Here is a 25,703-nt window from a genome sequence, read left to right on the forward strand (position 1 = left end):
GCCAGTGTTGACATTTTTCAAGGGCCATGACACCAAAACTACCGAATATTTTCCTTTTTTTTTCCCATTATGAATGTGAAAAAGACGCAAAAGCGTGTTGAATGCAAATATATTTTATAAAGCACAGAAGCACTGGACGGAAAAACTGGTCACGGGCAAATAAAGTGACATTCCACAATAGCAGTCGTCGGCAAAATGAGGCACAATCCGACATAAAACATACGAACAATATCATTTTAAGTCCGTGATGCGTAACGATGTTAAAAAGTGTGTCACTTCCAGGTGGCCGCGGCGGGGCGGACGGCGGAGCCGCCCTTGGCGCCCTTTGACCCCAGCGACTGACTGGCTCGGCTCCGGTCGGGGTTCTCGTTCTGGGCCTGTTCTTCATCGTACCTGGACACATCGGGCTTTAAGTCCCTCTCCTGCAGCCTTCGATAGCTCAGTTGGTAGAGCGGAGGACTGTAGAGGCATGACTGTGGGCATCCTTAGGTCGCTGGTTCAAATCCGGCTCGAAGGAATTATTTTTGATTTAAAACCGAGCCAATGTTTATTTTTCAGGTTCTTTAAATCAAAAAAGCTCGCAAAGGTTGGACTAGGTTCTCTTATCATGAAGACAAGATGCGAACCACGGACGGTAGCACTGCCACATCTGCCAGTGTTCCAACTATATTGAGAGAGAAAAAAAAAAAAAACACTTTCCTTCGAGCCGGATTTGAACCAGCGACCTAAGGATGTCTGACAACGCACCTACAGTCCTCCGCTCTACCAACTGAGCTATCGAAGGGACGACACGACCGCCACAGTACAGTTCTCAGATACCTCAGATTATACGAGGCAAACAGCGCCGTGTAGCGGTCAAAATGTGACAGTGATTTTTGACTTGACGGACTCACAGGAGTTCGTAGCTCCCCAGGGCGTCCCTCGGCGGGCTGCGGTTCCAGCGCCCGTCGGGCATCTCGCCGTTGGGCGTGACGATGTTGAGGGTGTCATTGATGAGGTTGTACTTGAGGATGCGGTCGTTGGCCGTGCTGGACGTCAGCGACGGGGATGCGTTGACCTGCCGTTCAAATATGAGTTCGGATCATTGCTTTAACTCAAAGGGCTGTCAGTCGCACCAGAACATTGAAAACCAGTCCAAACAGATCGGAGGGATCCCTGCATGCGAGGGCGCTACTGAGAGTCGTAAACAAAACAAAAATGTTATGTGTCGAAACAAAGATCTGCCCTGGGGGCATTTAAAAATAAAAAATAAAAACTCACGTCACTGCGCAATTGCGGTTGGAATCTCAAACTTCTGCACGATCCTTTGGAAAAACAGTTTTCTTTGTATTTTTTATAAAATCAATCAATATCTTTTCTATTGTGTCTTCTCATGCGTGAAGGACGTTTGAAATTATCTTTATTTATTTTAATAATACAGGTATGGGGTGATTTAAACCAGAAAGATCATTGGAAATATACTTCATAACAATATTTAATTTGAATTAAAAAAAAACAAAAAGGTTCTCCTTCGAGCCGGATTCGAACCAGCGACCTAAGGATTTCAGCGCTTGCCACTACAGTCCTCCGCTCTACCAACTGAGCTATCGAAGGCCACGGAAGTGCAGGGTTCCGGTTCCACCCAAATACTGTAATAGACAAAACACAGTACCGCAACTCTCTGTTTTTGGATATAAGATAATATACATAAGACACAACAATGCCAATAACCGATTATGTAATCACCCGAGACAGAGTTAAGATTAGCTCAGCCAAGCTAACCAACGCTAAAGCGCCTGTAAACAAACCTTCGCCTCGCTTAGCTTAGCTTTGCTTGCTAACTCGTTAGCATTGGGCCCAGAATTTAAAGGGGACACGTGACAATTAAATGCATCAACGTTTTGATGCCTTGGACGGCATTTTTTTCTTATTTTCTCGATTTTATTCTGTATTTTGTATATATTAAAACTGCATTGCAAGTACCTGAAAACACTTTTTGAATCCTATCTGTCAAACGTGTTTCAGATGAAATTTGCTACTGCTTGCTGTTAGAAATAATTATTTATCCATCCATCTATCCATCTTCTTAGCCGCTTATCCTCACAAGGGTCGCGGTGAAGTGCTGGAGCCTATCCCAGCTGTCAACGGAGAGGAGGCAGGGTACACCCTGAACTGGTCACCAGCCAATCGCAGGGCACATCGAGACAAACAGCCGCACTCACAATCACACCGCGGGGCAATTTAGAGTGTCCAATTAATGTTGAATGTTTTTGGGATGTGGGAGGAAACCGGAGTGCCCACCCGGAGGAAAGCCACGCAGACACGGGGAGAACATGCAAACTCCACACAGGCGGGGTCGAGATCGAACCCGGGACCTCAGAACTGTGAGGCCAACGCTTTGCCATCTGAATCACCATGGTGCCTTATTAAATTAAATTAAATTAAATTAAATTAAATTATTTGTAGATTGACCCACCTCGATGAGCCACGGCTTGAGCTTGTCATCGATGATGATGTCATAACCGTAGCACTCAAAACAATGTTTGTCATTGTTCATCACAGGCTGGAAAACAAAACAAAACAAAAAAAAAACAGGTCACCAAATAGATGACGGTGAAGATGTCGATTGGGAAAAAAAATAATAGTAATAAAAATATGTGTCACTTACAGCGACGGCTTTCAGGGACTGCACCACGATCCAGTGGATCTGGTCAAAGAGGCGACTGGTCACCTCCTCGCCTCTGGTGCTCTCCAGGTACAGACGCAAATTGCCGACCGTCCACTTGCCACCGTGGACGTGGTTGTAGTCGTCCTGCGTGGACGGAGGACAGCGAAATGACGCGAGTGCTGCTCGCGGTTGACGTCCAATGTCTGAAAACTCACTCCGTGTTTCTGGATGGCCACGTTGGTGAGGTGCACAAACATGTTGTCCAGCTCGCTTGTGCTCGGCGTGTACTTGACCGTGCAGAACCGACAGAAACCCAGCTTGTACCTGCCAATAAACAGCACGAAAAGAAGACATGAGGTCAATAATATTTTTGTAAATAATCCCAACTGGGTCGGGGGTGGTCTTACATGTAGCATTTGAGTGGCCGATACGTGGTGACCAGCACGTAGAGACGCAGGTCGAACTTTTTCCCACCGATGAGGAGCGGATTGTCGATGTAGAGGGAGATGACGTAGGCCTCCTTGCCACTAGAGGCCGCCATGAACCTGCGCATCGGCCCCGTGAAACATTGACGCGCGTGCGAAGACGAGCTCGACTGGAGCGACGAACACGGAAGTACTTTGGATTAACAGTGAACCCCCCCCCCCCCCCCCCCGCTCGCTAACCAAAACAGCGGCACCGACCGACCCGTTTAAACTGTGCTGGTATTTGTCACCTACGTGGATGTCCGGCTGTCCCGCGACCACTTTTTGATCTGGGACAGCTTGTTGATCAGGAAGATGCCTTTGCCCTGCGCCTTCCCGCACGGCTTCATGATCCACGTGCTGGACGGGTTCTTGCGGAACTCCTCCACGAAGAGGTTGTAGTCCGCCGGGAGCATGAACGTCACCGGGACGAAGTCTGAGTCCCCCGGAAAAAAATCCGAGGGAATGAGGCGGCCCGACGGATGCCGGTCGCTTCCCCGAGCGCCGACGCCTTACCGAGATGGACGTACTTCCCGTTGTCGTCCTTCTCCGCCAGCGGGCTGCTTTCCTTCTCCAGCTCCTTGCGGTAGCGCTTGATGTTCTTGATCATCAGGTCCTTCCGGGTCAGCTCGTAGTGGTTGGGGAAGTGGTTGACCATCTGCTCGTCGGTCAAGCGGTAGCCCGTGTCCACGCTGAACACGTTGCGGATGGTCTGGATGCTCATCCTGTCAAATGCGCGACACGCCGGCCATTTTGGGACCCGACGACGTAGCTGAATCGTGAATTACAAGCCACCGAGATATCCATCCATTTTCTTTGCTGCTCATCCTCACGAGGGTCGCGGGGAGTGCTGGGGCCCATCCCGCCTGTCATCGAGCAGGAAGCGGGGGACAGCCAATCGCAGGACACCTGAAGAAGTCACACCTACGGGCAATTTAGAGTGTCCAATTAATGTTGCGTGTTTTACAGCCAAGTCCTGCACTTCTATTGCTTCGGGACCGGCGGCAGGGCGGGTCAGCTGGTAAAGCGTTCGCCTCACAGTTCTTAGGACCCAGGTTCGATACCAGCCCGGCCTGTGCGGAGTTTGCATGTTCTTCCCATCCCTGTGCCCTGCGATTGGCTGGCGACCAGTTCAGGGTGTACCCCGCCTCCTGCCCGTTGACAGATGGGATACGCTCCTTGTGAGGATAAGCGGCAAAGAAAATGGATGGATGGATGGATGGATGGATGGAATTTCTGTATTAGCTAACGTTCTTTTTTGTATGGCAACTCGTAACTAGTGGAGCTCAACAGCGCCTCTGCTGGTTGTCGCCAAGTCCTGCACTTCTTTCTTTCTTTTTTAACATTTGCTTCCGGACCTTATTAAATCTCAAACGTTGATCGTTCCCATACTTTTGCTCTCTTATGCGGCTAAATTTGATCTCTAAACAGTGAGAATGAGAGAATACAGCTGTAGTAATGAATTGTTAGTATGAATTATTACCAGTAAAAATTCCAGTCGTCATTTTCCGTCACTTGAATCCAGTCCCTCTTCTCAAAGTTGTTGATGAGCACCGATTTCTCAATATCCGTCACCCACTTCACCTTCCCGGCCATGTTGCCCCCCACTGGAAGTAAAATGGAAAAAAAAAACCCAAACAAACAAAACAGGTGAGAAAACAGTCAATTGTAATGATGAAAAATGATGAATTCATGTGACAGTCGAGCAAGTCTTACCCGCGGATGGTCGCGAGCAAAACAGCCAGTCATCAGCGGTGCTCTCTCCGGCTAGCAAGATGCCGCATCCTCCTTCCGTCCCGCCCGACGTCGGCCTCCCCTCCTGCCCGTGCCTGGTGCGCCTTCACCGGCCTGACATGGGCTCGGCGACCGGTTAGCGGAGCAGCCGCGCCTCCGCGAGGATCGCAAGTAAGCGTCGGGGGCAGCAACTTATCGATCCGGGTGACGTGGGGCGGAGGGAGTGACGACATTAATTCCTCTTCATAATAAAAGCTCGTTATTGTTCGTTAAATATTCATAATTTTTTTCTAGGTTCAATTTACCCGAATTTAAGGGAAGCGAAAGTGGGCATCGGGTGGGATGTTTTTAACGGGATAACCTAGCAACCGAGTGCCCCGATCAACACTACCGCAGTTGACCTCCTGGAGGCAGTGTTGACCCGTTTTCAGCATCAAGACCTGGAGTAAATAACGTTTTTAAAAGCATAAAAATGCACAATAAACGTCCGGGAGATTATGACCCCTCAAAAAAAAAAAAAAAAAAAAGTTATTTTTATTTTGGAGTCGAAAATACAAGACAACAGTGCCACTTTCATGATTTTTAAACCTGCAAAATTAAAAAAAAAATACATGAAACAAATCCCCCTTTTCGATAGTGGAATTTGGATTATGTCCGACCTTTGCATTAAGTTTTGTAATTTAGTTTTATGACTGAATAAATATCGTAAAAACGTGACAATAGCAGACTTCCGGGGTTGGGGGCGGACTTGCCCGTGAAAGAAGCGCTGCCTCAAACATACACAAAATTTCAGCCCCAAAAAATGTCAAAAATGACAATATTTGCGGATAACAAACGAGCAATATTTCCAACATTTCGAAATCTACTCGAATTTATTTATTTCACGGAATAAGGGTCGAAAATCGGTGGGGAAAGGCGTGACCAAAAACGGTAGCGGCATCCTTCCACTAGAGGGCGGCAGCAATGAGCCGCTAAAGGCGCGGCCAAAATCAACTTTGTGGCAGTTTCGCTCGACCACGACGCTGCTGTAAGTTCATGGAAAATAACAACGTTCAAATATCATTTTATCCATTTGTAATCATAATTTTATGTTTCTTGCAGGGCGGCGTCCGTTTAAATCAACCGGTAAGGTGCGTCTTTTTTATACTTGGACATTTTCACTCACTTATGATTTTGAAAAAAAAAAAAAAACAAACAAACAAAAACACTCTCATTTGGTACAAATTAATTTTAATGTTTAATGTGGCGTGTGTATGATCTTGAATATGACCTTCGTTTACACCAGTGACGACTTCATCTCTTTGTTGTGACAATACACAAAGTTTAGATGACCAGTAAGACACCAAATTGTTATTTCTATGCTGTTATGATAGCAGTGATGAGATAAAAAAAAAAAGAATAATCACACGGATATTTTTCTACAAGGATGAGGCCTACGGGGAGCAGTCGAGTTATGGAAATTGACAATTTGCATCAACTGACAGGAAGTGCTCGGAGGGCAGGTGCACGTACGGAAAATGATTAGCGTACGGCCTGAGAAAACCTGCTTATCTTTATAAATCGTAAAAATAAAATCATAGCGTTTTGAGTGTGATTCGTGCGGGTGGGTGACCGACGACGTTCGCGCTCGAGCCAGCGAGCGATGTCACCTTTCTCGACGAGCCTGTTTGGTCAGGATGGGCGATAACGACGCCCGCCGGGTTCCGTGTTGACACAGCCTGTTTGTGAATGTTACGCGCGCACGCGCGGCGGCGGCGATCGCGCTTTGCATCTCTGGCGTCTTTGCAGACGACGCCATGGTGGAGCAAACACGGGAGTCCAGACGGGCCGTCGGCGCCGGCGCGTGGCCCCCCCAGCCGGGACCTGGCGATGACATCACGGGCCACCTGTCACACGCCACCCTCAGGTTCTTGAAACACAACACGGGACAGAAGTAATCGAATGCGCCTCTCGATCAAGTCATATTTGAACAATTATCAAATAACTCAACAAAACATCCAATTGAAACCATTTTTTTTTTCATTTTTGTCTCATCCGTCTCTCATACAGAGGTGTCAAAACTCATTTTTCCCGCAGGCCACATTGTTATTCCGGTTTCCCTCAGAGGGCTGTTATGACTGTGAAACAAAAATATGTAATCGTCTCATCATATCAACATCATCATTTTATGAAGTAGTTTTGGAATCAGAAACCAAGTGTAATGTGTTTTTCAACTATTCTCGTTTGGTAACACACAAAAATGCTTGTAATGTCTCAACTTTTTCATTTAACATTTCGTTTATTTATATATATCATATATTTCAAATGATCATTTATGATATATAACAATTTAAAGTTTTGGTACAGATTTTTTTTTTTTTTTTTACAAGAATCATGGAAATTGACACTCTTCGCGGGCCACATAAAATCACGTGGCGGGCCAGATCTGGGTCCCCGGGCCTTGAGTTTGACACCTGTGCTCTAATAGATCAAATGAGTGAAAAACGCAATTCATCGAATAATCAATCTGATTTAAAAAAATATGTCAAATTGTTATCATCCTCATTACTTCAACATGAAACCTTCCGTGTTGTTGTTTCCTGCCAGGAGCGCGAGCCGGTCTACCCGGTCCGTGGGCCGCCAGCTTGCCGCCATCGGGGACCAGCTGGACCGGGTCCGAACCCAGAACCCGCGCGCCCGGTAAACTCAAGAACTGAAATCTCCGCCACGTGCTTAATCGTGTCAACGACAGACTCAAACGTTGTTGTTTCACAGGGTTGTGCGGCGCCCATTGCGGGGTTTAAGGTTCCGGAGCAGAGCATTCTGGGTAATCTCCAAATTGCTCGGACTGGCGTTGCATCGCGGCGTCTAAAACGTGCGCTCACCCCCACCCCCCCCACCCCCCAGGTTTCCGCTTTGAAAGCGGGAAATTGCCGCCACCTGACCGGCGGGGCGCTTCTCGCGGCGGCTCTTTTGCTTCTGGGTTGGACCAACGGGCCTTAAGCGGGACTTTGGGCCACGCAAACAAACCCCAAAAACAATAATTGCTTATTTTGTGTTTCTGCTGTTGACTTTGCTTTATATTTGGTATCGATTTGACACTTTGTTTTTTTTCTACTTCAGCATTCACTTTCTATCGCGTTGGCAAACGTGATTTTTTTAAACGTTGTTGTTGTTCAAAAGTATTGCGACGCTGGATTGTCTTTTCTTACAACGTGAAGGGAGCTGGACTTTCTGTTTTTCACCAAATAAAATGGCTGGGCTGCAAATTCTGAAGTCTCAAAACATTTCATCCACACTTCATTTTGTCGGAAAACAAATGGTCATCCGCTACGAATGATCTATGAACCTGACGCCGTTCGAACGACGCAACAATAGCCGAGTTGTCACTATTTTGCTGTAAATCTGCTAGCTTATTGCTAACATCGTCAAGGAAAACTCCTGAGCCCGATAGAACATAAAATAATCACAGGTGTGCAATATTTATCCACTTTGAAAAACACGATGGGAGCTGACTGTGCGATTGTCTCCATGTATATACCGTAATTTCCAGCCTACACAGCGCACCTGAATATAAGCCTCATCCGGTACATTTGTCAAGGAAATACCATTTGGTACATACATAAGCCGCACCTGTGTAAAAGACGCAAGTGCCCACATTGAAACGCAAGATATTTACAAAGAAGGTACACAGATGGAGTTTTCAAAAGTTTCAATACCTTAGCTTAGCTTAACATAGCAACAACACGGTAGGACAAACAGGTCTGGTTAAAAAAAACATACCAGTAAGAAAAAAACGGCCGCGGCAGCTACACAGTAGCAATACGGTAGCACAGCACTAAAAGGGCCGGTTAAAAAAAAAAAAAAACATACCGGTAAAAATCACTGAGTCACGGCAGTAACACAGCAGCAACACGCTAGCACAGCACTAATGCTAGCGCAGCGCTAACAGGGCCGGTAAAAAAAAAAACAAAAAAAAACGGTAAAAGTCACTTCCTCGGAACATATATTCCACTGGTCTCAAGCTTACCTTTTCCGCTCGAGTGCCCCTTAGCGGACGTTAAAGAGAAATGCACAAATTAGCCGCAGCGTTGAAAGCGTGTGAAAAAAGTCGCGGCTTGTAGGCCGGAAATGACGATACGCACGTTTTACACTGCCACCTGGTGGACAAGGTGAGGATACAAAAAGGAATGGCACAATGCCCATGAAAAATCATGACACACAAGATATGTTTTTACTTGATGATTGTTGTATAAAAGCATAACAAAGAGTGCTATTTTTTTTTTTTTTTTTTTTTAAAGTTTTGGAAAGCCCGCGTTTGTTCGCACCTTCGGCGTCACGGTTGGTCGTCAGCGGCGGGGTGGACGTGCGCGTAGCCGTCGAAGGCCTTTCGGTTGCACCGCTGCAGCGTGGCGCCCAGCTGCCGGCCCGGCCCCACCTCGTAAGCGCGCGGGAAGCGCTCGCCGCGCGCCCGCTCGAACATCTCGTGCAGCGTCTGCTCCCACTTGACGGGCGCCGTCAGCTGGCGCGTCAGCTGGCGCCGCACGTGGGCCTCGCTCATGTAGCGCTTGCCGTCCACGTTGGAGTACACGCTGATCTCGGGGCGACGCACCTGCACGCAGGTCGTACGTTGGCGGGCGCAACCGTCGTCGAATTAATCATTCGGGTCGGATTACAGTAGAGCCTCGGTTCTCGAGCGCAATCCGTTCCGGAAGGCGGCTCGAAAACCGAATCAACAGCCGCGCGAGTTATGTTATTTCCTGTTTTGTTTTGTTTTTTTTAGGGTTCGTTCGAATTGACAATAACAAAGCGCGTCGTGGGGGGGTCAGCTGGTCGCGCCGCGATTTTTGTGCAAAAACTGAAGTGAAAAAAAATCTTGAAATTTTTCGCTCGAAAACCCATTTTGTTCAAGAATGGGGGACGTTGGAGAACCGAGTATGTACTCTACAACTAATAATAATAATCAATGACGCTTTTAGGACTGTCAAAGATGTTGAAAAGAATGAACATAGGGGGAAAAAATGAGTTCATAAAAAAAGTCACATTATTTGATTATTTTTTTTAATCATTTCATACATTTCAATCCAATCAAATCAAATTATTTCGTGACTCATTTGAGCACTTCAGAAAAATCCACCAGAAAATATTGCACGATATAATGTTTTTGGAATGTGAAAATTATATTAAAGAAAAACCTAATTGACTAATTTGAGCAAGTGAAGATTAAAAAAAAGAAAACTCGAGCACAGCCTCGGTCCTGGAACGTCCCCGTTTTCGGACGAAAATTTCGAGATTCTTTTTCGAACAAATGGGTTTTCGGACGAAAATCCCGAGATTTTTTTTTTTTGCTTCTGTTTTCAAACGGTACTCGAATGCCCGCGAAAAAAACTGAAAAAAAAAACATAACTCTCGCGGGCGGTTTTCGAACAAATGGGTTTTGGAAGCGAGGCTCGACTGTAACGCGTGTGCAGCATATTTCATCTTTGGGATTTTGGAAGACAAAAACGAACGGCCGCAACCTCGGGACTGACCTCCAGCTGCCGCAGAACCTCTTCGAGGGGCTCGACGGCGGCGCTCATGAGCTCGGTGTGGAAGGCCCCGCCGACGGGCAGCATTTTGCACCTGAGGAAGCGGAAGCGCCGGGCGTTCTGCCGCAGGAAGTCCAGCGCCGGGCGGTGCCCCGCGATCACCCTGCCGTCGGGAAAGAGGTACGTGGCCACGGAGCAGACGGGCTCGTCCGCGCCCGACGCCCGGCAGTGCTCTCTGGCCAGCAGGCAGGCGTGTTTGTACTGAGCCTGAGCGCCCCCCACCACCGACAGCATCCCGCCGGGCGCCAGCTCCGACGCCCGCTGCATGGCCTCGGCGCGCACCTTCACCGCGTACAGAGCTGGAGAAGGACAGTCAGGAAGGGCGGGACGGCGCGGGGCGAGGGCGGGGAGGCGCGTTTACCTTCGGCGAAGCTCATGGCGCCGGAGAAGACCAGCGCGGCGAACTCGCCCACGCTGAAGCCGGCGGCGGCGACGCACGTCTCGATGGCCTGGCGACACCGACCCGACAAGTGCTGTTTTTCCATTTTTATGCTTCAGTGTATAATTTGATAGTGTTTATAGTTTGCATCTATTCTTTTCAAATGTATGTACTACTGTTTGCCACCAGGGGGCACGTGGATCAGCCGGTAAAGCGTTGGCCTCACAGTTCTGAGGTCCCGGGTTCAATCCCAGATCCGCCTGTGTGGCGTTTGCATGTTCTCATGCATGCAACATTAATTGGACACTCTAGAAATTGCCCCGAGGTCTGAGATTGTGGGTGCGATTGGCTGGCGACCAGCTGGGATGGGCTCCAGCACTCCCCGCAAACCCTGTGAGGATAAGCGGCTAAGAAAATGGATGGATGTTCTTTGCCCTATTCAGAGTTAAAATATTTTTTCCTGATTTCTTGTGTGAACTAAAGTAATGTTTTTCAATTTTTTTTTTTATGCTTCATTGTATAATTTAATCTTGTTGATAGTTTGCATTTCTTCTCTTTTAAAATTATATATTACTGGATACCACCATATCGCTCTATTATTTGGGTGAAATATCCACTAAAAACGCCCCCCAAAATGTAATAAATATACTGACATATTACTAGCCCCTTGAAACTAGAAAAAAAAAAAATCTCACTTTTGTGTGATATGATAGTGCATCATATTGTAGTTGAAAAGTGTTTACTTTGGGGTTTTGGTGGTTGAGTTTCTCCACGGCCGCCATTGAGGTGACAAAGACCGCCGGCTGGCAGTGGACCGTCTTCACGAGCTCCTCCTCGGGGCCGTTCAGGCACAAAGACAGCAGGTCGTATCCGAGGATCTTCCGGGCCGTCTCGAACATCTCCCTGACGTTGGGATAGCGCAGAAGCCCGCGACCCATGCCCACGAACTGGCTGCCTTGACCGGGGAAGAGGAGCACGGAGCGGTCGGCGGGGTCCTTCCGGGCTCTCGGCTCGGCGGGGGTCTCGGCCGGTGAAGGTGACCCATTGTCGGGCTGGTTGGTGGACAGCGTCGCGTACCGGGAGAGCGGTGGTCTGACCTTGCGGACGGACGCTGCAACGAGCGACGCCGACATTTTCGCTAGTATAAATATCAACAAAATACTACATTGAACTTTTAAATTACGCCACTTAATGGGTTGGCACGTCTCTCCACGGAGGCTGCCATGTTTGAATTTCTCCCCTCGATGTTGACTTCCGGTGTTACCCTCCACTTTTTCACGTTTACTTTTTCTACACTGCCCTCCTGTGGCCGTACGCGGTAATCCTCAAATCAAATTTTAATTCTGTAGTGCTTGATTAAAGTAATTTAATGATACATTATTTAAAAATGAATCACGTATGATTATTAGATTTATTATCAATACAAGAAAATATTTTAATTGTACAGGACTTTATTCCTTTATTGAGCAAAATAATTTTATTGGTAATTATCTTAAAAATCTAATATGGTAAATAGTTGATTAAAGTAATTTAATGATACATTATTTAAAAATTAATCATGTACAATGATTACATTTATTACCAATACAAGAAAATGTTTTCAGTGTACAGGACTTTATGACTTGATTGAGCAAAATAATTTTATTGGAAATTATCTTAAAAATCTAATATGGTAAATAGTTGATTAAAGTAATTTCTGATTATTGTACTTTATTTATCTCACAGGATAAATACGGTTCACCGGTTTATCATCCATCCATGCATCTGTAAATATGTAATATCTGTGTGGTTGTTGGGTCAAAATATTAGAAACAGCAACACAAATCTTTTTACAGTTGTTGACAAGGCTCAAGATGGAGGTGTTCCTAATATTTTGTCTCATGAGTGTAATGCAGACGCTACATTAATTCACCATAAATTTTATTATACAAAAATTGTAGTAAATCTCCGTCGTCATTGAATGCGCCCGTACATCATCGCAGATCTCCGTCACACGTCACTATAAATATCAACACAACGCCCGTTTCCGCGTGGTCAGATGGTCCCATTGGACGTTTCAGCCCCGCCGTCCGAGTCGTCTGACAGATTGGTCGCCTCCATGCGCTCCTCCAGCGCGTCCCGGTACGCCTCTGGCGCGTGGTTATTGCGAGCGCCTCGGACCTTGAACCTGGAGATGAACTCGTTGCTGGCCAGGGCGCCTTCCTTCTTGGGGCACAAGTGTTTGGAGGAGAGATGCGCCAAACGTTCTAGATCAAAAAAAAAAAAAAAAAAAAAGGGATCAGATCCGATCAGATAGAGGATGTGCGAGGGTGCGATGGCGAGCGTCACCTCCGGGGCTGATGGGCTTCATGAGGCGGTTCAGTTGGACGTTCCAGTGGCGAACATGTTGACTGGCGTTGCGCAGCTTCTCCTGCACTTCCTGGAAGCGCGGACGTCCGATTTAGGAAGGCGTCGCGGTCCAAAGGTGAAGTGAGCGGGGCAGAGTCAGTCTCACCTCCAGGTGCTGGTGGCTCCTCTGCCGCGACTCCTTCAGGTCCTGGAGCTCCCGGGAGGCCGAGTGAAGGGCGTCGGGATCGGGGAGGTCCGCGTCGCGGTCCAGGTCCGGGGCGTCGCCGTCCTCATCGGGGCTGAGGCCGCGTAGCGCCCGCTGCTGCTCCTCCAGGAGCTGGAACTGTTGCTTCTTCTCCTCCTCGGCCTCCAGCAGCCTGGAGGTGTTGTCAGGGAACAGCCAATAGGAAATACAGCAAAGACTCTGTTCTCGAACGTCCCCGTTTTCAAACAAATCTACGAAAAATTTCGAGTTTGTTTTTGCTTCTGTTTTCAAACGAAAATTAGTATTTAAACGCCCCCCCCACCCCAAAAAAAAACAAAAAACCCAGAAATGACATAACGCACTTTTGTTGTTGTGTATAACGCAGCCTCTGTACACAGACGTGTCCCGCGAGTGACTGTTGTTTTTCTTTTTATGGAAGACGACCGTATTAATCCCCAATCGTGGCTCCAAAAGCACAAGTTCCTTTGTTTAAAGTTATTCTGCACTATTGTTAATTTAAAAAAAAGTTTACAAGGCTGGAGGCCGAGTCGCTACAGATACGGCAATGCGCTCCCAGCCGAGCATACTCGACTACTAAAGCATGCATTTAAAGCAAAAAAAGAAATATATTTCTTGAATTATTTTATTATATAAAGTATTTAAACTATACATGTTTTTCTACTACGCAGTTTATTATCAGGAAAAGCTAAAAACAATGCTTTAAAAAGCCCAATTTTTTTTGTAGGCATGGAACGCATTATTCCTTTTTTCCATTCATTGTAATGGGAAACATCGATTCGGTTTTCGAACAAATCACTTCTCGAACCGTTTTCCGGAACGGATTGCGGTTGAGAACAGAGGCATCACTGTGCTGAAATGTGACCGGACCCGGCATTGCGTTTCGAATGGCACCAACACGACATTCAAAATAAAAACACTTTTACGGATACGTGCACGAACCCAAGCGTCCGTTGAAACCCAGAGATTGGCTCACCGATTGAACCCATCTTAACAGAAGTGCCCCATTGGTTAATAAAAAATCATCACAAGCCGGTCATGCCCACGAGGTTTTTGAATGGATAACTCGGGACAAACAGTCAACTGTTGCTAGGCAGACTTGACCCAATGCAAAACGTCCACTCGGCTGTTTGAAGTGTGCGTTTGTTTTAGTGACCTTTCCAGCTCCTGCCTGGCCTTCTCCTCCTCCATCCGGGCCTGGATCTCCATGTTCAGCGCGGCCTCCATCTTGCGCTGCGTGACCTCCAGCTCTTGTATTCTCTGGCGCTGCCGCTCGGCCTCTTTGGCCCGCTCCTGCATCTCCGCCCGCATGCTTTCCCTCATCTGACCCCGCATGAAGTCAGCGATTAAATCCAGACAGTCACATTTTTTTTTTTTTTTTGAAAAAAAACTCTTTGTTCCAACTCTACCATTTGTGCCTCTTCCAGTTGTCTCTCCAGCTCCATCTGCACCTCCATCTGCTTCCTCCTCTCGCGCTCCTCCACCTCCCGCCGCCGGGTTTCAAGTTCCCGCGCATGCTGCGAGACATAAAAAGCATTTATGTGTGCAAAACTGGTCCAAAGCACTCCCACTAGTGGGTCGCCCAAGAAATATTAGGAGAAGAACGCGGATTTGAGGTTTCCCTGACCTGTATGATGCTCTCTATCTCCAGGTCCTGCCGGTCCTTGTCGACGCGCTCCGCCTCCAGGGTGCTGGAGTCCTCCGATTGGCTGCTGCAGCTGCTGCGGGCGCTGGAGCTGCGCTCCCGTTGGCTGTGCTCCCGCTGCGCCCGCCTCTTGGCCTTCAGCTCGCGGTGCAGCGACAGCTTGCCTTCGCTTTGTAGACGCAGGGCCGTCTGCACGGCTGGGCAAACGCGCAAAAACGCACAATCGTGCTCGGGGTTCCGATCCAATTCCCGGTATAGAGCTCGTGCACGTGACGTCACCATTTTCGCGGCGCCGTATTGCCGGAAATGGAAATTAAACGTGATGGAAGGTGCCCAAACAAATATTCTTCTCAATCTGAAATTCCCAAGAAGTATTTATCATGCCAAGTTGGCTCATTTGAGAAAAAAACAAAAAAAAAAGACAGAGTCGTCTCCAACGTACACCGAAGCATGTTGCGGCCACACGTTAAACTTCGGTAATCCTCTCCCTGACAGACTTTTTTTTTTTTTTTTTTTTTTAAATATCCATTGTTCTCAAATGAGTCCAATGCGTATTTAAAAAAAGAAAATAAACCATCGGTCACGTTTATGTTTATGTAGGTTAACGTGTAGCCGCAACGCGCTTCCGTGTACGGAGGAGCCGACTCGCTGTCTTTTTTTTTTTTTTTAAATCATAGTTAATGAATGCGAGTTTGTATAAAACCAGGTGTCATTTATTGAAATATTGGTATTTGTATTGTAAAAAAATTGAGTAGCTCCATCACTATGTGGGATTTATTCCTGATTGAGAACAGATCCAGCAACGAAGTATTTGTACGCGTCCGGAATTTTCTACGCTTTCAAACTCTTCTGAGTAAATCTCAACGACTTTTTTACCAGATCCGTGTGTTGATCCAGTTGGCCAAGACAAGCGGAGACGAATCAACAGTCCAAATTCTTCTCATTGAAAACATCGACTTCAGCATTAAATATCCTATAAGGTCCTCTATGCCGATTTTATCAAATTTTTCCATGTACCTTCATTTATCATCACCTTCTAAATGTTTAACGGTATCGGACAAAACTCTGGGGGTCGTGCTACAGGACGTATTTTCGACTTAGCATTGAAGAATGCTCTGTTTGACCGTCAGTTCGGCCAGTCGGTGACTTGGGTGACGTATGTTTCCCGAGCTCTAGAAGAGGAAGTTTGTGCGTTGTGCACACCTTGCGTCCACTCCACCTTCTGCCGCTGGTCCGAGGCGCTCATCTCATACGTTTTGTTGTGAGTTTTCACACAGAACAAGCAACGTTTTCCCTCTCGGTCCGGAATGGGCTGGAAGGACGAGAAAAGAAATGATCCAATTGATGTGAAGAAGCACCGCGGACCTGCAAAATTGCTCAAGGGCGAGACCTTCTCCACCTCTGCGCCTCCATCCTAAGATCTAGCAATGATCAGTTTTTGCCTTTTAGACAATCCCCAAAGAATATTGCCACAACTGTGTGTGATTTTTATATGAAAATCCAGCATTGTAGAATCCGATAATAGCAGAGAAAATCACTGTGCAGAGATCTGAACAGAAAATCAGTTTCTTATTTGCCAGATATCAACATTGGGCTGATTTCAAGGTATCGGGTGCTTGTGAAGGTATTCCCTCCTCACCAGTATTAAAATGAGGCTATTTGACACATTGTCAAGTGCCATAATTTCTCGAGTATAATGCGCACCCACAAAGTTGACCTAAAATAAATCAGGAAAACCCTTCTACCAATGTATAACGCGCACCGCTAATTTGCTGCTATCTGTATGCTCAAAATATTAGGAATTATCTATTTCTATTTTGCTAGGTTTGTATTGTTTTTCAAAAAGTCATCAATAATAATCTTTCTGCATGTACTGATGAGATATATATATATATATATATATCTCGGGACACACCACATGACACAATTCTCCTGGTCCTTGCAATTGTCAGAACAGAATCCCTCAACCAACTCTAATAAATACTCCACGACGGCATAACATCTTATTCATAATGTTGATCACGCATATCTTCAATAAACTATTTAACACTGTTTAACTTTTTTTTTTTTTTTTGCATTAAATATTTGTGCATAAAACGTTTGTGCATAGTGCAGTTTATCCACAAAGCTTCCCCACCCCGCCCCCCACGGAGGTCAGAGTTCAGGTTGGTGGCGCTCATTACCGTAATCTATATGAATATGTAACATAAGACATGGAATATCATATTGAAATTCATACGTGCACCTTTGTTACCACTCTGTGTACCTGTATACGACGATACAACGTGATTGTATTTTTTATTTTTCATCCATACCCAAATATAATGCGCTCTATTGACTTTGCGCATTATTTTCGAGAAATTGCGGTAATTGCGTGTCAGGAAAAGAAAGAAAGCGTGACGGTCGATGGCGAGGAATCGCCACTCCCGACCGACTGACCTCGATGACGCATGTCTTGTCCAGCCGAATCTCCCCGCGCTTGTCTTTCAGGTCCTCGCCGACGTAGTAGGCCATGGAGGACGGCTTGAGGACGAACCAGCGCTCCGTCCAGTTTCGCCGCACGTGGCCCTTTTTCCACATGTAGCCCTGCCACCGTCGCGGCACGTCGTCAAACGGACGGAAAAAAAAAAAAATCGTCAAACGGCGGCCGGCTCACCAACCCGCTTCAGGACGTTGTGGTACATCTCCAGGAAGACCTCGTGCAGCGCCAAGCTGAAGGCCTCCGCGCTGGTGACCCGCAGCAGGCGCCCGGCGTCCATGTGCTCCAGGAAGCTCCAGACGGACACGCCCTCCTCGTGCGGTGCGGCATTCTGGGATAGCAAGTCCTCCAGGAGCTTGCCGTCCCACTCCTGGCTCATGGCGCTGCACAGTTTCTTCAGCAGATACTCCACCTTCAACGATAATAAACATATTCCGTGAATGCATTCATATTATTCAGCTCTGCGATACAAAAATGAAAATATTTGATTATTATAGATAATATGTATACATCCGGTGTATATCATGATACTAATATACATATCAGGGTGTAAATTAATCTAAAAATCCATCCATTCATCCATCTTCTTTGCTGCTTATCCTCACAAGGGTCGTGGGAGTGCTGGAGGCTATCCCAGCTGTCAACGGGCAGGAGGCGGGGCACACCCTGAACCGGTCGCCAGCCAATCGCAGGGCACATAGAGACAAACAACCAATCACACCTCGGGGCAATTTTAGCGTGTCCAATTAATGTTGCAAGTTTTTGGGTTGTAGAAGGAAACCGGAGTGCCCACCCGGAGAAAAACCCACGCGGGGACGGGGAGAACACGCAAACTCCACACAGGCGGGGCCGGGATCGAACCCGGGACCTCAGAACTGTGAGGCCAACGCTTTACCAGCTGATCCACCCTGCTAAAAATATTACGATAAAATTAAATAAACATGTTTTCACTACCCGAAGAAAAAAAATAACTCCAGAGCCCATAATAGGAAGACAAAATAAAAATAATAATAAAGTATCAAAATCTTTCAAAAAAGCAGAAAAAAAATGTAAAAAGTATGCATTAAATTAAAAAAACACATTTAATGTACTGCAGGAAGAGTACAAATTACATTTCCCTTGAAGGATTGCAGAACGACAACTGTAAACAAAATATTAAAAAATGAAATATAAATCAAGTCAACCTTTAAGATGATAAAATTCTAGCAACAAGAAGTCAAGGAAATCATGTGACATAGCTCTATCTATTAAAAATGATTTGATCAGAAGGAAAACAATTTAAAAACTTAATGTAAATTATATAAATTAATTTTACAAGATAGAAATGAAAAGGAAAAGCTCAAACGTACCAAGACAAATACATTCAAAGTAGTTTATTTTTATCCCCGGTGTACCGGAAACCCCCTCCGAAAAAATTCTGAGGAAATCTCAGGAAGGAAAAGTCAAATTGAAATATGTCCCGCCCAGCTCATGTGTGTGTCCCCCGCATTGTTTACCTCCTCTGGGATCATGACCAGCGGGTAGCGGTCCTCAGAGAGCAAGTTGAAGAGGCAGAAGAGCTTGAAGCAGTTCCTCTCGGACAACAGCGCCCCCTCTGGCGGGGGGCCCTTGCGGTTCTTCTTCATGGTCATCATCCAGCACAGGTCGTCGAACTTCTCCTTGTCGAACATGCCCTCTTTCACCTGCGCCACGCAGCGTGATTCAATTGCCGTAGGTGGTGACGGCGCGACGCGCCGCGGCGGTACGGTACCTTGTCCAGGATGTACTTGTTGAGGTAGGGCATGTAGCCGTGATTGGACACGGGCCCGTCGTCGTCGTCCTGGAAGTGCTCCTCCAGGGCGGCGGCGTCGTGTGGGATGTTCAGCACCGTGTACAGGTTGTGGGAAAGCACCTCGACAAAAAAAAAAAAAAAAATCTAAATCATACATCCACTGATGCCTCGGTTCTCGACCACAATGCGTTCGAAAAGGCGGGTCGAGAAGTGATTTGTTCGAAAACCGAATCGATGTTTCCCATTACAATGAATGGAAAAAGAAATAATGCGTTGCAAGCCTAAAAAATTCGGCTTTTTAAAGCATTTTGTTTTTAGCTTTTCCTGATAATAAACTGCATAGTCAAAATACATGTATAGTTTAAATACATTATAGAATAAAATAATAATAAGTAACTACATGTAAAAAAAAAAATCTACGAAAATAAAATTAAATATAGCACAAAAAACTATAAAAGTACACTAAAAATATAAATCTTCATATTTAAAAAAAAAGGAATAATATATTAATAAATTAAAGCATGAAACATGTTACATAAAGTAGCTACCTGTAAAAAAAAATCCCAGAAAAATAAAATACATAAAATTAAATAATATAGAACAAAAAGGAAACTATAAAACTACACTAAAAGTGTAAATCTTCACATTGATAAAAAATGAATAATATATTGATAAATTAAATAGCATAAAAAGTATGAAACATGTTACATAAAGTAACCACATGGAGAAAAAAATCCTACAAAAATAAAAGAGATACAATTCAATCATATAACAAAAATAAATTATAAAAGTACACTAAAACTGTAAATCCTCATATTGTAAAAAAATGAATAATACATGAATAAATTACAAAAAGCAAGCCTGTTGCATAAAGGAACTACATGTAACAAAAATCCTGCAAAAATAAAATAGATAAAATTAAATAATATAGCACAAAAAATAAACTATGAAAGTACACTAAAAATTGTAAAACCTATAAATTTATAGGTATATTAAATAAGATACCAATGCAAAACTATTAAAAACAGCTCGTGATGAAAATAATGAAAAAGATAAAATAAGAATAATATCACTATCTACGAACAAGGGTGTGACATTAAACGTAAATAAAAGGTCAACACACATTCTTCTTATTGGCCTCACACACACGCACGCATGCAAGCAGCAATCGCAACATGTCGGGACAGATTTATCACAAGTTCCCTGGATTCTTTGAATCTAGCGGAACCAAGCAGGAAGTATGGAAAAACAACACATGTGAAGGCAAACGTGTCATAATCATGTCATTCTTCCACAATAGAATCAGGCGCAAAACATTTGGAATTGAGATAGTGCAACATTCGGTCCACCACGGAGCAATAAAAGCGAGGCGTACGCAGAAAGGCAAAGTCCACAGTGATGGCCTTTGCCCCCCCCCCCCCCCCTTCACGAAAGACTGCCCGCTTACCTTCAGCTGAGATTTGGACACTTTTCCGCACTTCTCCACGTCCAGCGAGGTGAAGGCGTACCAGATGGACTTGAGCAGCTCCGATTTGAAGTCCATGTTTCGCCCCCCTCCCGGGCCCCCCCTCCCCCTTTCCTCCTGGCCCGGCGCGCGCAGCTCGCCCCCCCTCCCGGAGATGTGGCGGGGGCCGGGAAATGTGGGGCAGGCGCAGCTCACGCGAGCTGCGGTGCAAAGAGCAAACCGGGGAAAGAAAACATGTCAGCAGATGTGGACCAGAACCGAAGGATCCACAGGAAACCACATTTTTTTTAACTTCATTAAAACAATATTTTCAACATTACTAACAACTTTTGCCTTGGAACTCTTTTCAGGCTGCTTAAATAAATTCCATGCAGCCTTACCGACTAAGCAAATAAGAGGATTCAGAGGGCACGCCCATATTTGGTCACGACACTAAGCTAATTTCTTACTTCGCTTTTGTTTGTTTTTTTTGGGCTATTTCTTCCCCTAACGCGTATGTGTTATATGCTCATCTCTGGCAAGTATGTGTCATAAAAAAAAAAAAAAGTTTCCCAAAGCTTGAATACTTCCCAGGAAAAAAAAAAAAAAAAAAAAAAGTGCCGCAAAGACAAGCCCCGAGACCTCGATTTCTTTTTGGGTGTTGGGGGGGTTGCTTGGTCACAACAGGGTTAATCGAGGCCAGTGCAGTGAAACGTCACATGGCGGACAGACCATAAAGTAGGCTAATCGATAGCATAATTAGGTCCCTGAAAATGAAGCACCGATGCAGGAGTTAATGGTTGAAAACGCGGGGCCCCGAACGAGGTCCGGAAAAGGTTCTGTTCTTATCCTCCCCACGAGGGCACGTCCAGTGGGTGTATTATGTACCCCATCATCTTTACAGAGTTCCGCGCAGAGGGTAGAATGGCTATAAAACTTGACCTTCGTAGCCAGATCAATACCATAATCTGTGACACTTATTACTTTCATCCAAGCTTTATTATTGTTCAGGTACATCATAGAAAAAAAAACAGGATGAACAGAAAGACATCTCCTCGCGTAAAGGATGAGATATGAAGATATTTCAAATGCAGGACGAGACCTCGGAAGGCTTGGCGGCATCGTGCGAGCTCAGCGAAGAGTAAGTCGAGAGGGTCCGAGTCATTCTCCCCGGAGTGTCAGTCCAGATGTGGAGGAGGTAAATGTGCACGGTCCTCGCGCTTAGAGTTGTTCTCCCAAATGACTCCCGACAATTTTGTCCCATTGTTTGGTTTTTCAGTCCCGAAATAAATCCAATTGAAATGTAGTCCTGTCCAATCACGTAAATTTAAGTGCCAACATGCTTCCATTTTGAAATCCAATTAACCCCGCCAACCTCCAAATTTAGGAAACTGCCAATTAAAAACACCGAAAAAGTCAAGGAAGCCGTTGGCGCGACGTTTCGGCATGAAAATAAGTCTTCTTCAGGCGCAGCTTACTCAAAGTGAAGTCTGTCAGTCGTCAGTGTGGTCCTAACAGACGCCGTGTATGTCTGTGTCGATCTTTTGTCCGTCGGAATGTTTTTGTTTCATTTCCTTCCATCGATCCATTTTCTTTGCCGCTTAACCTCACAAGGGTCACGGGGAGTGCTGGAGCCTATCTGAGCTGTCAATGGCCAGGAAGCGGGGTACACCCTGAAGTGTTTGCCAGCCAATCGCAGGGCACAAAGAGACAAACAGCCGCGCTGGGCAATTTGGAGCGTCCAATTAATGTTGCATGTTTTTGGGATGTGGGAGGAAACCGGAGTATCCGGAGAAAACCGACGCAGGCACGGGGAGAACATGCAAACTCCACACAGGCGGGGCCGGGATCAAACCCAGGTCCTCAGAACTGAGAGGCCAAGGCTTTACCAGCTGAACCTACCACGCCGCCCCTCCTTCTAATTAGGTTGTTCTTTTTTGTAACTATGCTTTTGGAATTTAGTAAAACATGCCAATAGACAGAATTCGTTGTTCCTGCCTCCTTCCTAAATTGAAATAGTTACCGCCATCCTCCATTTGTTACTTTAATGAAATAAATGAATAATTTGGGGGGAATTAAGGTTATGGTTAGGATTTGGGTAAGGGTCAGAACAGGTAAGTGGGATCAGGGTCGGTCGGGATAGGGCCGAGAATGGGGTAATGGTTAGGATTTGGGTCAGAAGGAAGGTAAGGGATAGTGACAAGGATGCAGAACTGGTAAGTGGACTTAGGGCTAGGATAGGACGGCGACAAGGTAGAGGGTTGGGGTTGGGGCTAGGGTCCGTTTTGTCTTGTCCATATTTAGCTAAGTCGCCTCCATTGCTACACGATGTTTGGGTCATGGAACGCTTCAGACAAGTACAAACAAAAATGAATTAAAAGCCGAGCAAGTGAAGATACAATTCCAACATTATTTTTCTATCAACTAACATTTGCTTATCCCTTCAGACAACAGACACTTTCTACCTCATCGTAAGCACCATTAGGAATGAGCCACTGCACAATAAGTGACTTGCAGGTTCAGGAGAACCTGCAAATCATGCAAATATATTTGGTATTCTTCTCAAAGTACAGTAATCCCTGGGAGCAGGAAAAACAAACTGTCGTGTGTACCATTAATTTTCTTGCAATTTTCAGCCAAGGGAAATGTTGCTAGCATGCTTAAACAGACACCACGACAATACCAAAGTCTTAAATATCATAATAATTCGGTTTTTGCATTAATTTGCCACAACTCGCGGCTGTTGCCGCGGCGCCAGCCTGTTAGCCAACAGGCAGGCCAAAGCGATGCCGCCGATTTGCGCGAAGGCCAATCCCAGCACGCTGGCGGCGATGTGGAACACGTTGTCGTTGACCAAGCTGAAGACCTTCCGGAAGCATCCGTGGGGGTGGATGCCCGCGGCGACCACTCCGTCGTAGTCGTCCGAGGGCAGCGGCCTGTTCCTGCAGCCTTTGCGCCGCATGCAGCAGCTGTCTGGCAAGGACCCCAGGGAGGCGTTCTCGGCGGGCACGGAGGTTATGTGCTCCAGGACCCAGTCCGAAGTGAGCCAGTCGCGCCATCCTTCACCACCGCAGCATCGCAGCGCCCTCTGTAAGCTATCCAGCGCGTCGGCGCGGCCTTCGTCCTCGGCGTAGCCGGCGACCGCTCGCTGCAGGCCACTACGAAACCCGCCGGCGATGTCCTCCCGGTAGAAGAGACCGCAGAGCCCGCCGGCCAAGCCCGCCACGAGCGCGGCCAGCTGGAAGAAGCCGTACGCCCGCAGCACGTACGGGAGGTTGGCCGCCACCCCGAGACAACCCAGGAAGCCCCAGATGGTGACGGCGGCACCCGTGGTAAGCAAGATGACGGGCGCGTTGGGGTAGCGGTTGGCGGACAGCAGCATGAAGTCGGCCAGAGAAATCTGCGCCCACACGCCCAGGGTGAAGAGCGCCAAGCCCGCCGCCCAAAACAGGCAGCTGAAGGCGAGAAGACCCAGCCGGAGGAGGTGCATGACTCCCACCGGGCGGCGGCAAGGAGCCGGGGCGGCGGGCGCAGGCGGAGGTTCAGGGGGCAACCGGGATGCCTCGGGGGGCAAAGAGAGACGCCGAGGCTGCTGGTGGAGGAGATGGTGGTCCTCTTGCTCCTGGTAGGGGGGCAGCAGGTAGCTGGGGAGGGCGGAGGCACGTCGCGGGTATGGAGGCGGCGTCAAGAGGTTGAGGCTGCGTGGAGAGGACAGTCTCCGGACAGCTCGTTGCTCGTGGTCCCAGTCCACAGAAAGCCTGCTGGGGCTCGGCCGAGCGGAGAGGGACTGGCGCCGCAGTGGAGATCTCATCGTCCCCGCCTCGGCTTTATCTCTTCTCCATTTTACACCCTTCCTCTATCCCCCTCCTCTCCTTCTTCTTTATGACCGGTTATTAATCCGCCACCTGCACCTCCGACGCGGGCCGGGGTTTAAATCAGAATGACGGCCCGTGCGACGTCGGCGCCGTTATCCGGACGCGCAGACATCGACTTTACGGCCTATTTGTCTGTTTAGTCCTTGGGTCCTTTCCGAGGGAACGGACGGACGCCATCGCGTGAAATTGTTACCTTTGCGCTGCCGTGCTCACCGCTGCCCCTCGATGAGGAAAGACGAGGGGAACCGACGAAATAGGAACCGACCCGTGCGCACCCTCTCGTGGATAGCATTAAAAATGTGCGACAAAAATTCTTTTGTATTGGGAATTACCGATGAGGTTATCGATCTTAAGTCTGATGATTTCGCGGCAGAAAGCATCTCCAAGCAAACACTTTATTGAGCATAATGTACGTAAAATATATGACTCACCACCAAATCTCGTGCACGTGAAGTGGTTTTCCGCCATACGGAGCAGCATGCCTGCGGAAGAAATGACCGGTTTTTCAAATGATTTATGTGAGCTCCATTTTATGTGCACTTTGCGATTACGATGCAAATGATTCACCTTGCGTGTCCGGCTCGAGATTTAAGAGCCTCCTCCAGGTCTTCCTTTGAGAAAATGGCCGCGACGAGCACGTGGACGGGAAAGCCCGACACCTACATGCGGCAAACAACAAAAACAAGAATCAAGATTATGAGGGTGACCATAACATGGTGAAATGACCTGATTTGGTGTGACAACACGGGGGCTTCCGTAGTTGATTGGGCTTTTCTTCACTTGCACAGAACTTCAGTGGTTCATGTTTATCTAAATAAAAAAACTCACTGGCAAGACCAGACCCAAATCTCCATTCTGTGATCACCACCGGCACTCACCATTCCAGCAGTTTTTATAACCTTTCATTACCAAAGTCTCCACTACTTTTAGTTGATCTTCCATTCAATTTCCTCCCCCAAGTGACTTCTTCTTTTCCTTTCGGCTTGTCCCGATTAGGGGTCGCCACAGCGTGTCATCTTTTGCCATCTAAGCCTATCTTGTGCATCTTCCTCTCTAACCCCCACAGTCTTCATGTCCTCCCTCACAACAGCCATCCACCTTTTCTTTGGTCTTCCTCTCGCTCTCTCTTCCTTGACAGCTCCATCCT

General features: G+C 46.8%; 4 protein-coding genes and 3 non-coding genes across 11 annotated transcripts; 1 reads left to right on the plus strand and 6 right to left on the minus strand.

The window, feature by feature from the left end:
- Positions 1 to 136: 136 nt before the first annotated feature.
- On the minus strand, positions 137 to 5,330 carry ttll1 (tubulin tyrosine ligase-like family, member 1). The gene is made up of 10 exons (XM_061807341.1): positions 4,828 to 5,330; positions 4,595 to 4,718; positions 3,628 to 3,836; positions 3,367 to 3,547; positions 3,055 to 3,192; positions 2,863 to 2,971; positions 2,648 to 2,791; positions 2,456 to 2,542; positions 894 to 1,057; positions 137 to 393 (listed from the first exon to the last, which is right to left on the minus strand). Exons 2-10 carry the CDS (start codon positions 4,705 to 4,707, stop codon positions 273 to 275), a joined length of 1,266 nt encoding a protein of 421 aa, XP_061663325.1. The 5' UTR covers positions 4,708 to 4,718; positions 4,828 to 5,330; the 3' UTR covers positions 137 to 272.
- trnay-gua (transfer RNA tyrosine (anticodon GUA)) lies at positions 429 to 517 on the plus strand. The gene is given in 2 exon segments: positions 429 to 465; positions 482 to 517. It is a non-coding gene; the product is annotated as a tRNA-Tyr (tRNA).
- Positions 698 to 784, minus strand: trnay-gua (transfer RNA tyrosine (anticodon GUA)). Its single transcript is given in 2 exon segments — positions 698 to 733; positions 748 to 784. It is a non-coding gene; the product is annotated as a tRNA-Tyr (tRNA).
- Positions 1,507 to 1,593, minus strand: trnay-gua (transfer RNA tyrosine (anticodon GUA)). Its single transcript is given in 2 exon segments — positions 1,507 to 1,542; positions 1,557 to 1,593. It is a non-coding gene; the product is annotated as a tRNA-Tyr (tRNA).
- Positions 5,331 to 5,996: 666 nt separating the features above from the next.
- On the minus strand, positions 5,997 to 12,065 carry mcat (malonyl CoA:ACP acyltransferase (mitochondrial)). Of its 5 annotated transcripts, none has more exons than XR_009793108.1 (6): positions 11,535 to 12,065; positions 10,774 to 10,861; positions 10,356 to 10,694; positions 9,153 to 9,436; positions 8,855 to 8,984; positions 6,618 to 6,754 (listed from the first exon to the last, which is right to left on the minus strand). XR_009793108.1 is itself a non-coding variant. In XM_061807344.1 (5 exons), exons 1-4 carry the CDS (start codon positions 11,922 to 11,924, stop codon positions 9,174 to 9,176), a joined length of 1,080 nt encoding a protein of 359 aa, XP_061663328.1. In that variant the 5' UTR covers positions 11,925 to 12,065; the 3' UTR covers positions 5,997 to 6,708; positions 9,153 to 9,173. The 5 variants fall into 5 exon arrangements, 3 of the variants coding, with proteins under 3 accessions (XP_061663328.1, XP_061663327.1, XP_061663326.1); XR_009793107.1 differs by having other exon boundaries at positions 10,356 to 10,711; positions 11,535 to 12,064; XM_061807344.1 differs by lacking the exon at positions 8,855 to 8,984 and having other exon boundaries at positions 5,997 to 6,708.
- A 629-nt stretch (positions 12,066 to 12,694) lies between these two features.
- On the minus strand, positions 12,695 to 25,263 carry def6c (DEF6 guanine nucleotide exchange factor c). The gene is made up of 14 exons (XM_061806418.1): positions 25,124 to 25,263; positions 24,988 to 25,038; positions 20,685 to 20,902; positions 19,217 to 19,357; positions 18,963 to 19,148; positions 17,648 to 17,878; positions 17,427 to 17,573; positions 16,191 to 16,299; positions 14,970 to 15,184; positions 14,752 to 14,859; positions 14,499 to 14,665; positions 13,286 to 13,496; positions 13,120 to 13,210; positions 12,695 to 13,037 (listed from the first exon to the last, which is right to left on the minus strand). The coding sequence occupies exons 2-14, from the start codon at positions 25,034 to 25,036 to the stop codon at positions 12,826 to 12,828; spliced, it is 2,085 nt and encodes a 694-aa protein (XP_061662402.1). The 5' UTR covers positions 25,037 to 25,038; positions 25,124 to 25,263; the 3' UTR covers positions 12,695 to 12,825.
- LOC133493259 (tetraspanin-7-like) lies at positions 21,677 to 24,979 on the minus strand. The gene has a single exon (XM_061806419.1). The coding sequence runs from the start codon at positions 24,490 to 24,492 to the stop codon at positions 23,401 to 23,403; it is 1,092 nt and encodes a 363-aa protein (XP_061662403.1). The 5' UTR covers positions 24,493 to 24,979; the 3' UTR covers positions 21,677 to 23,400.
- Positions 25,264 to 25,703: the final 440 nt, after the last annotated feature.

Source organism: Syngnathoides biaculeatus, chromosome 20 (genome assembly GCF_019802595.1).
Source record: "Syngnathoides biaculeatus isolate LvHL_M chromosome 20, ASM1980259v1, whole genome shotgun sequence".
NCBI classification, from domain to species: Eukaryota; Metazoa; Chordata; class Actinopteri; order Syngnathiformes; family Syngnathidae; genus Syngnathoides; species Syngnathoides biaculeatus.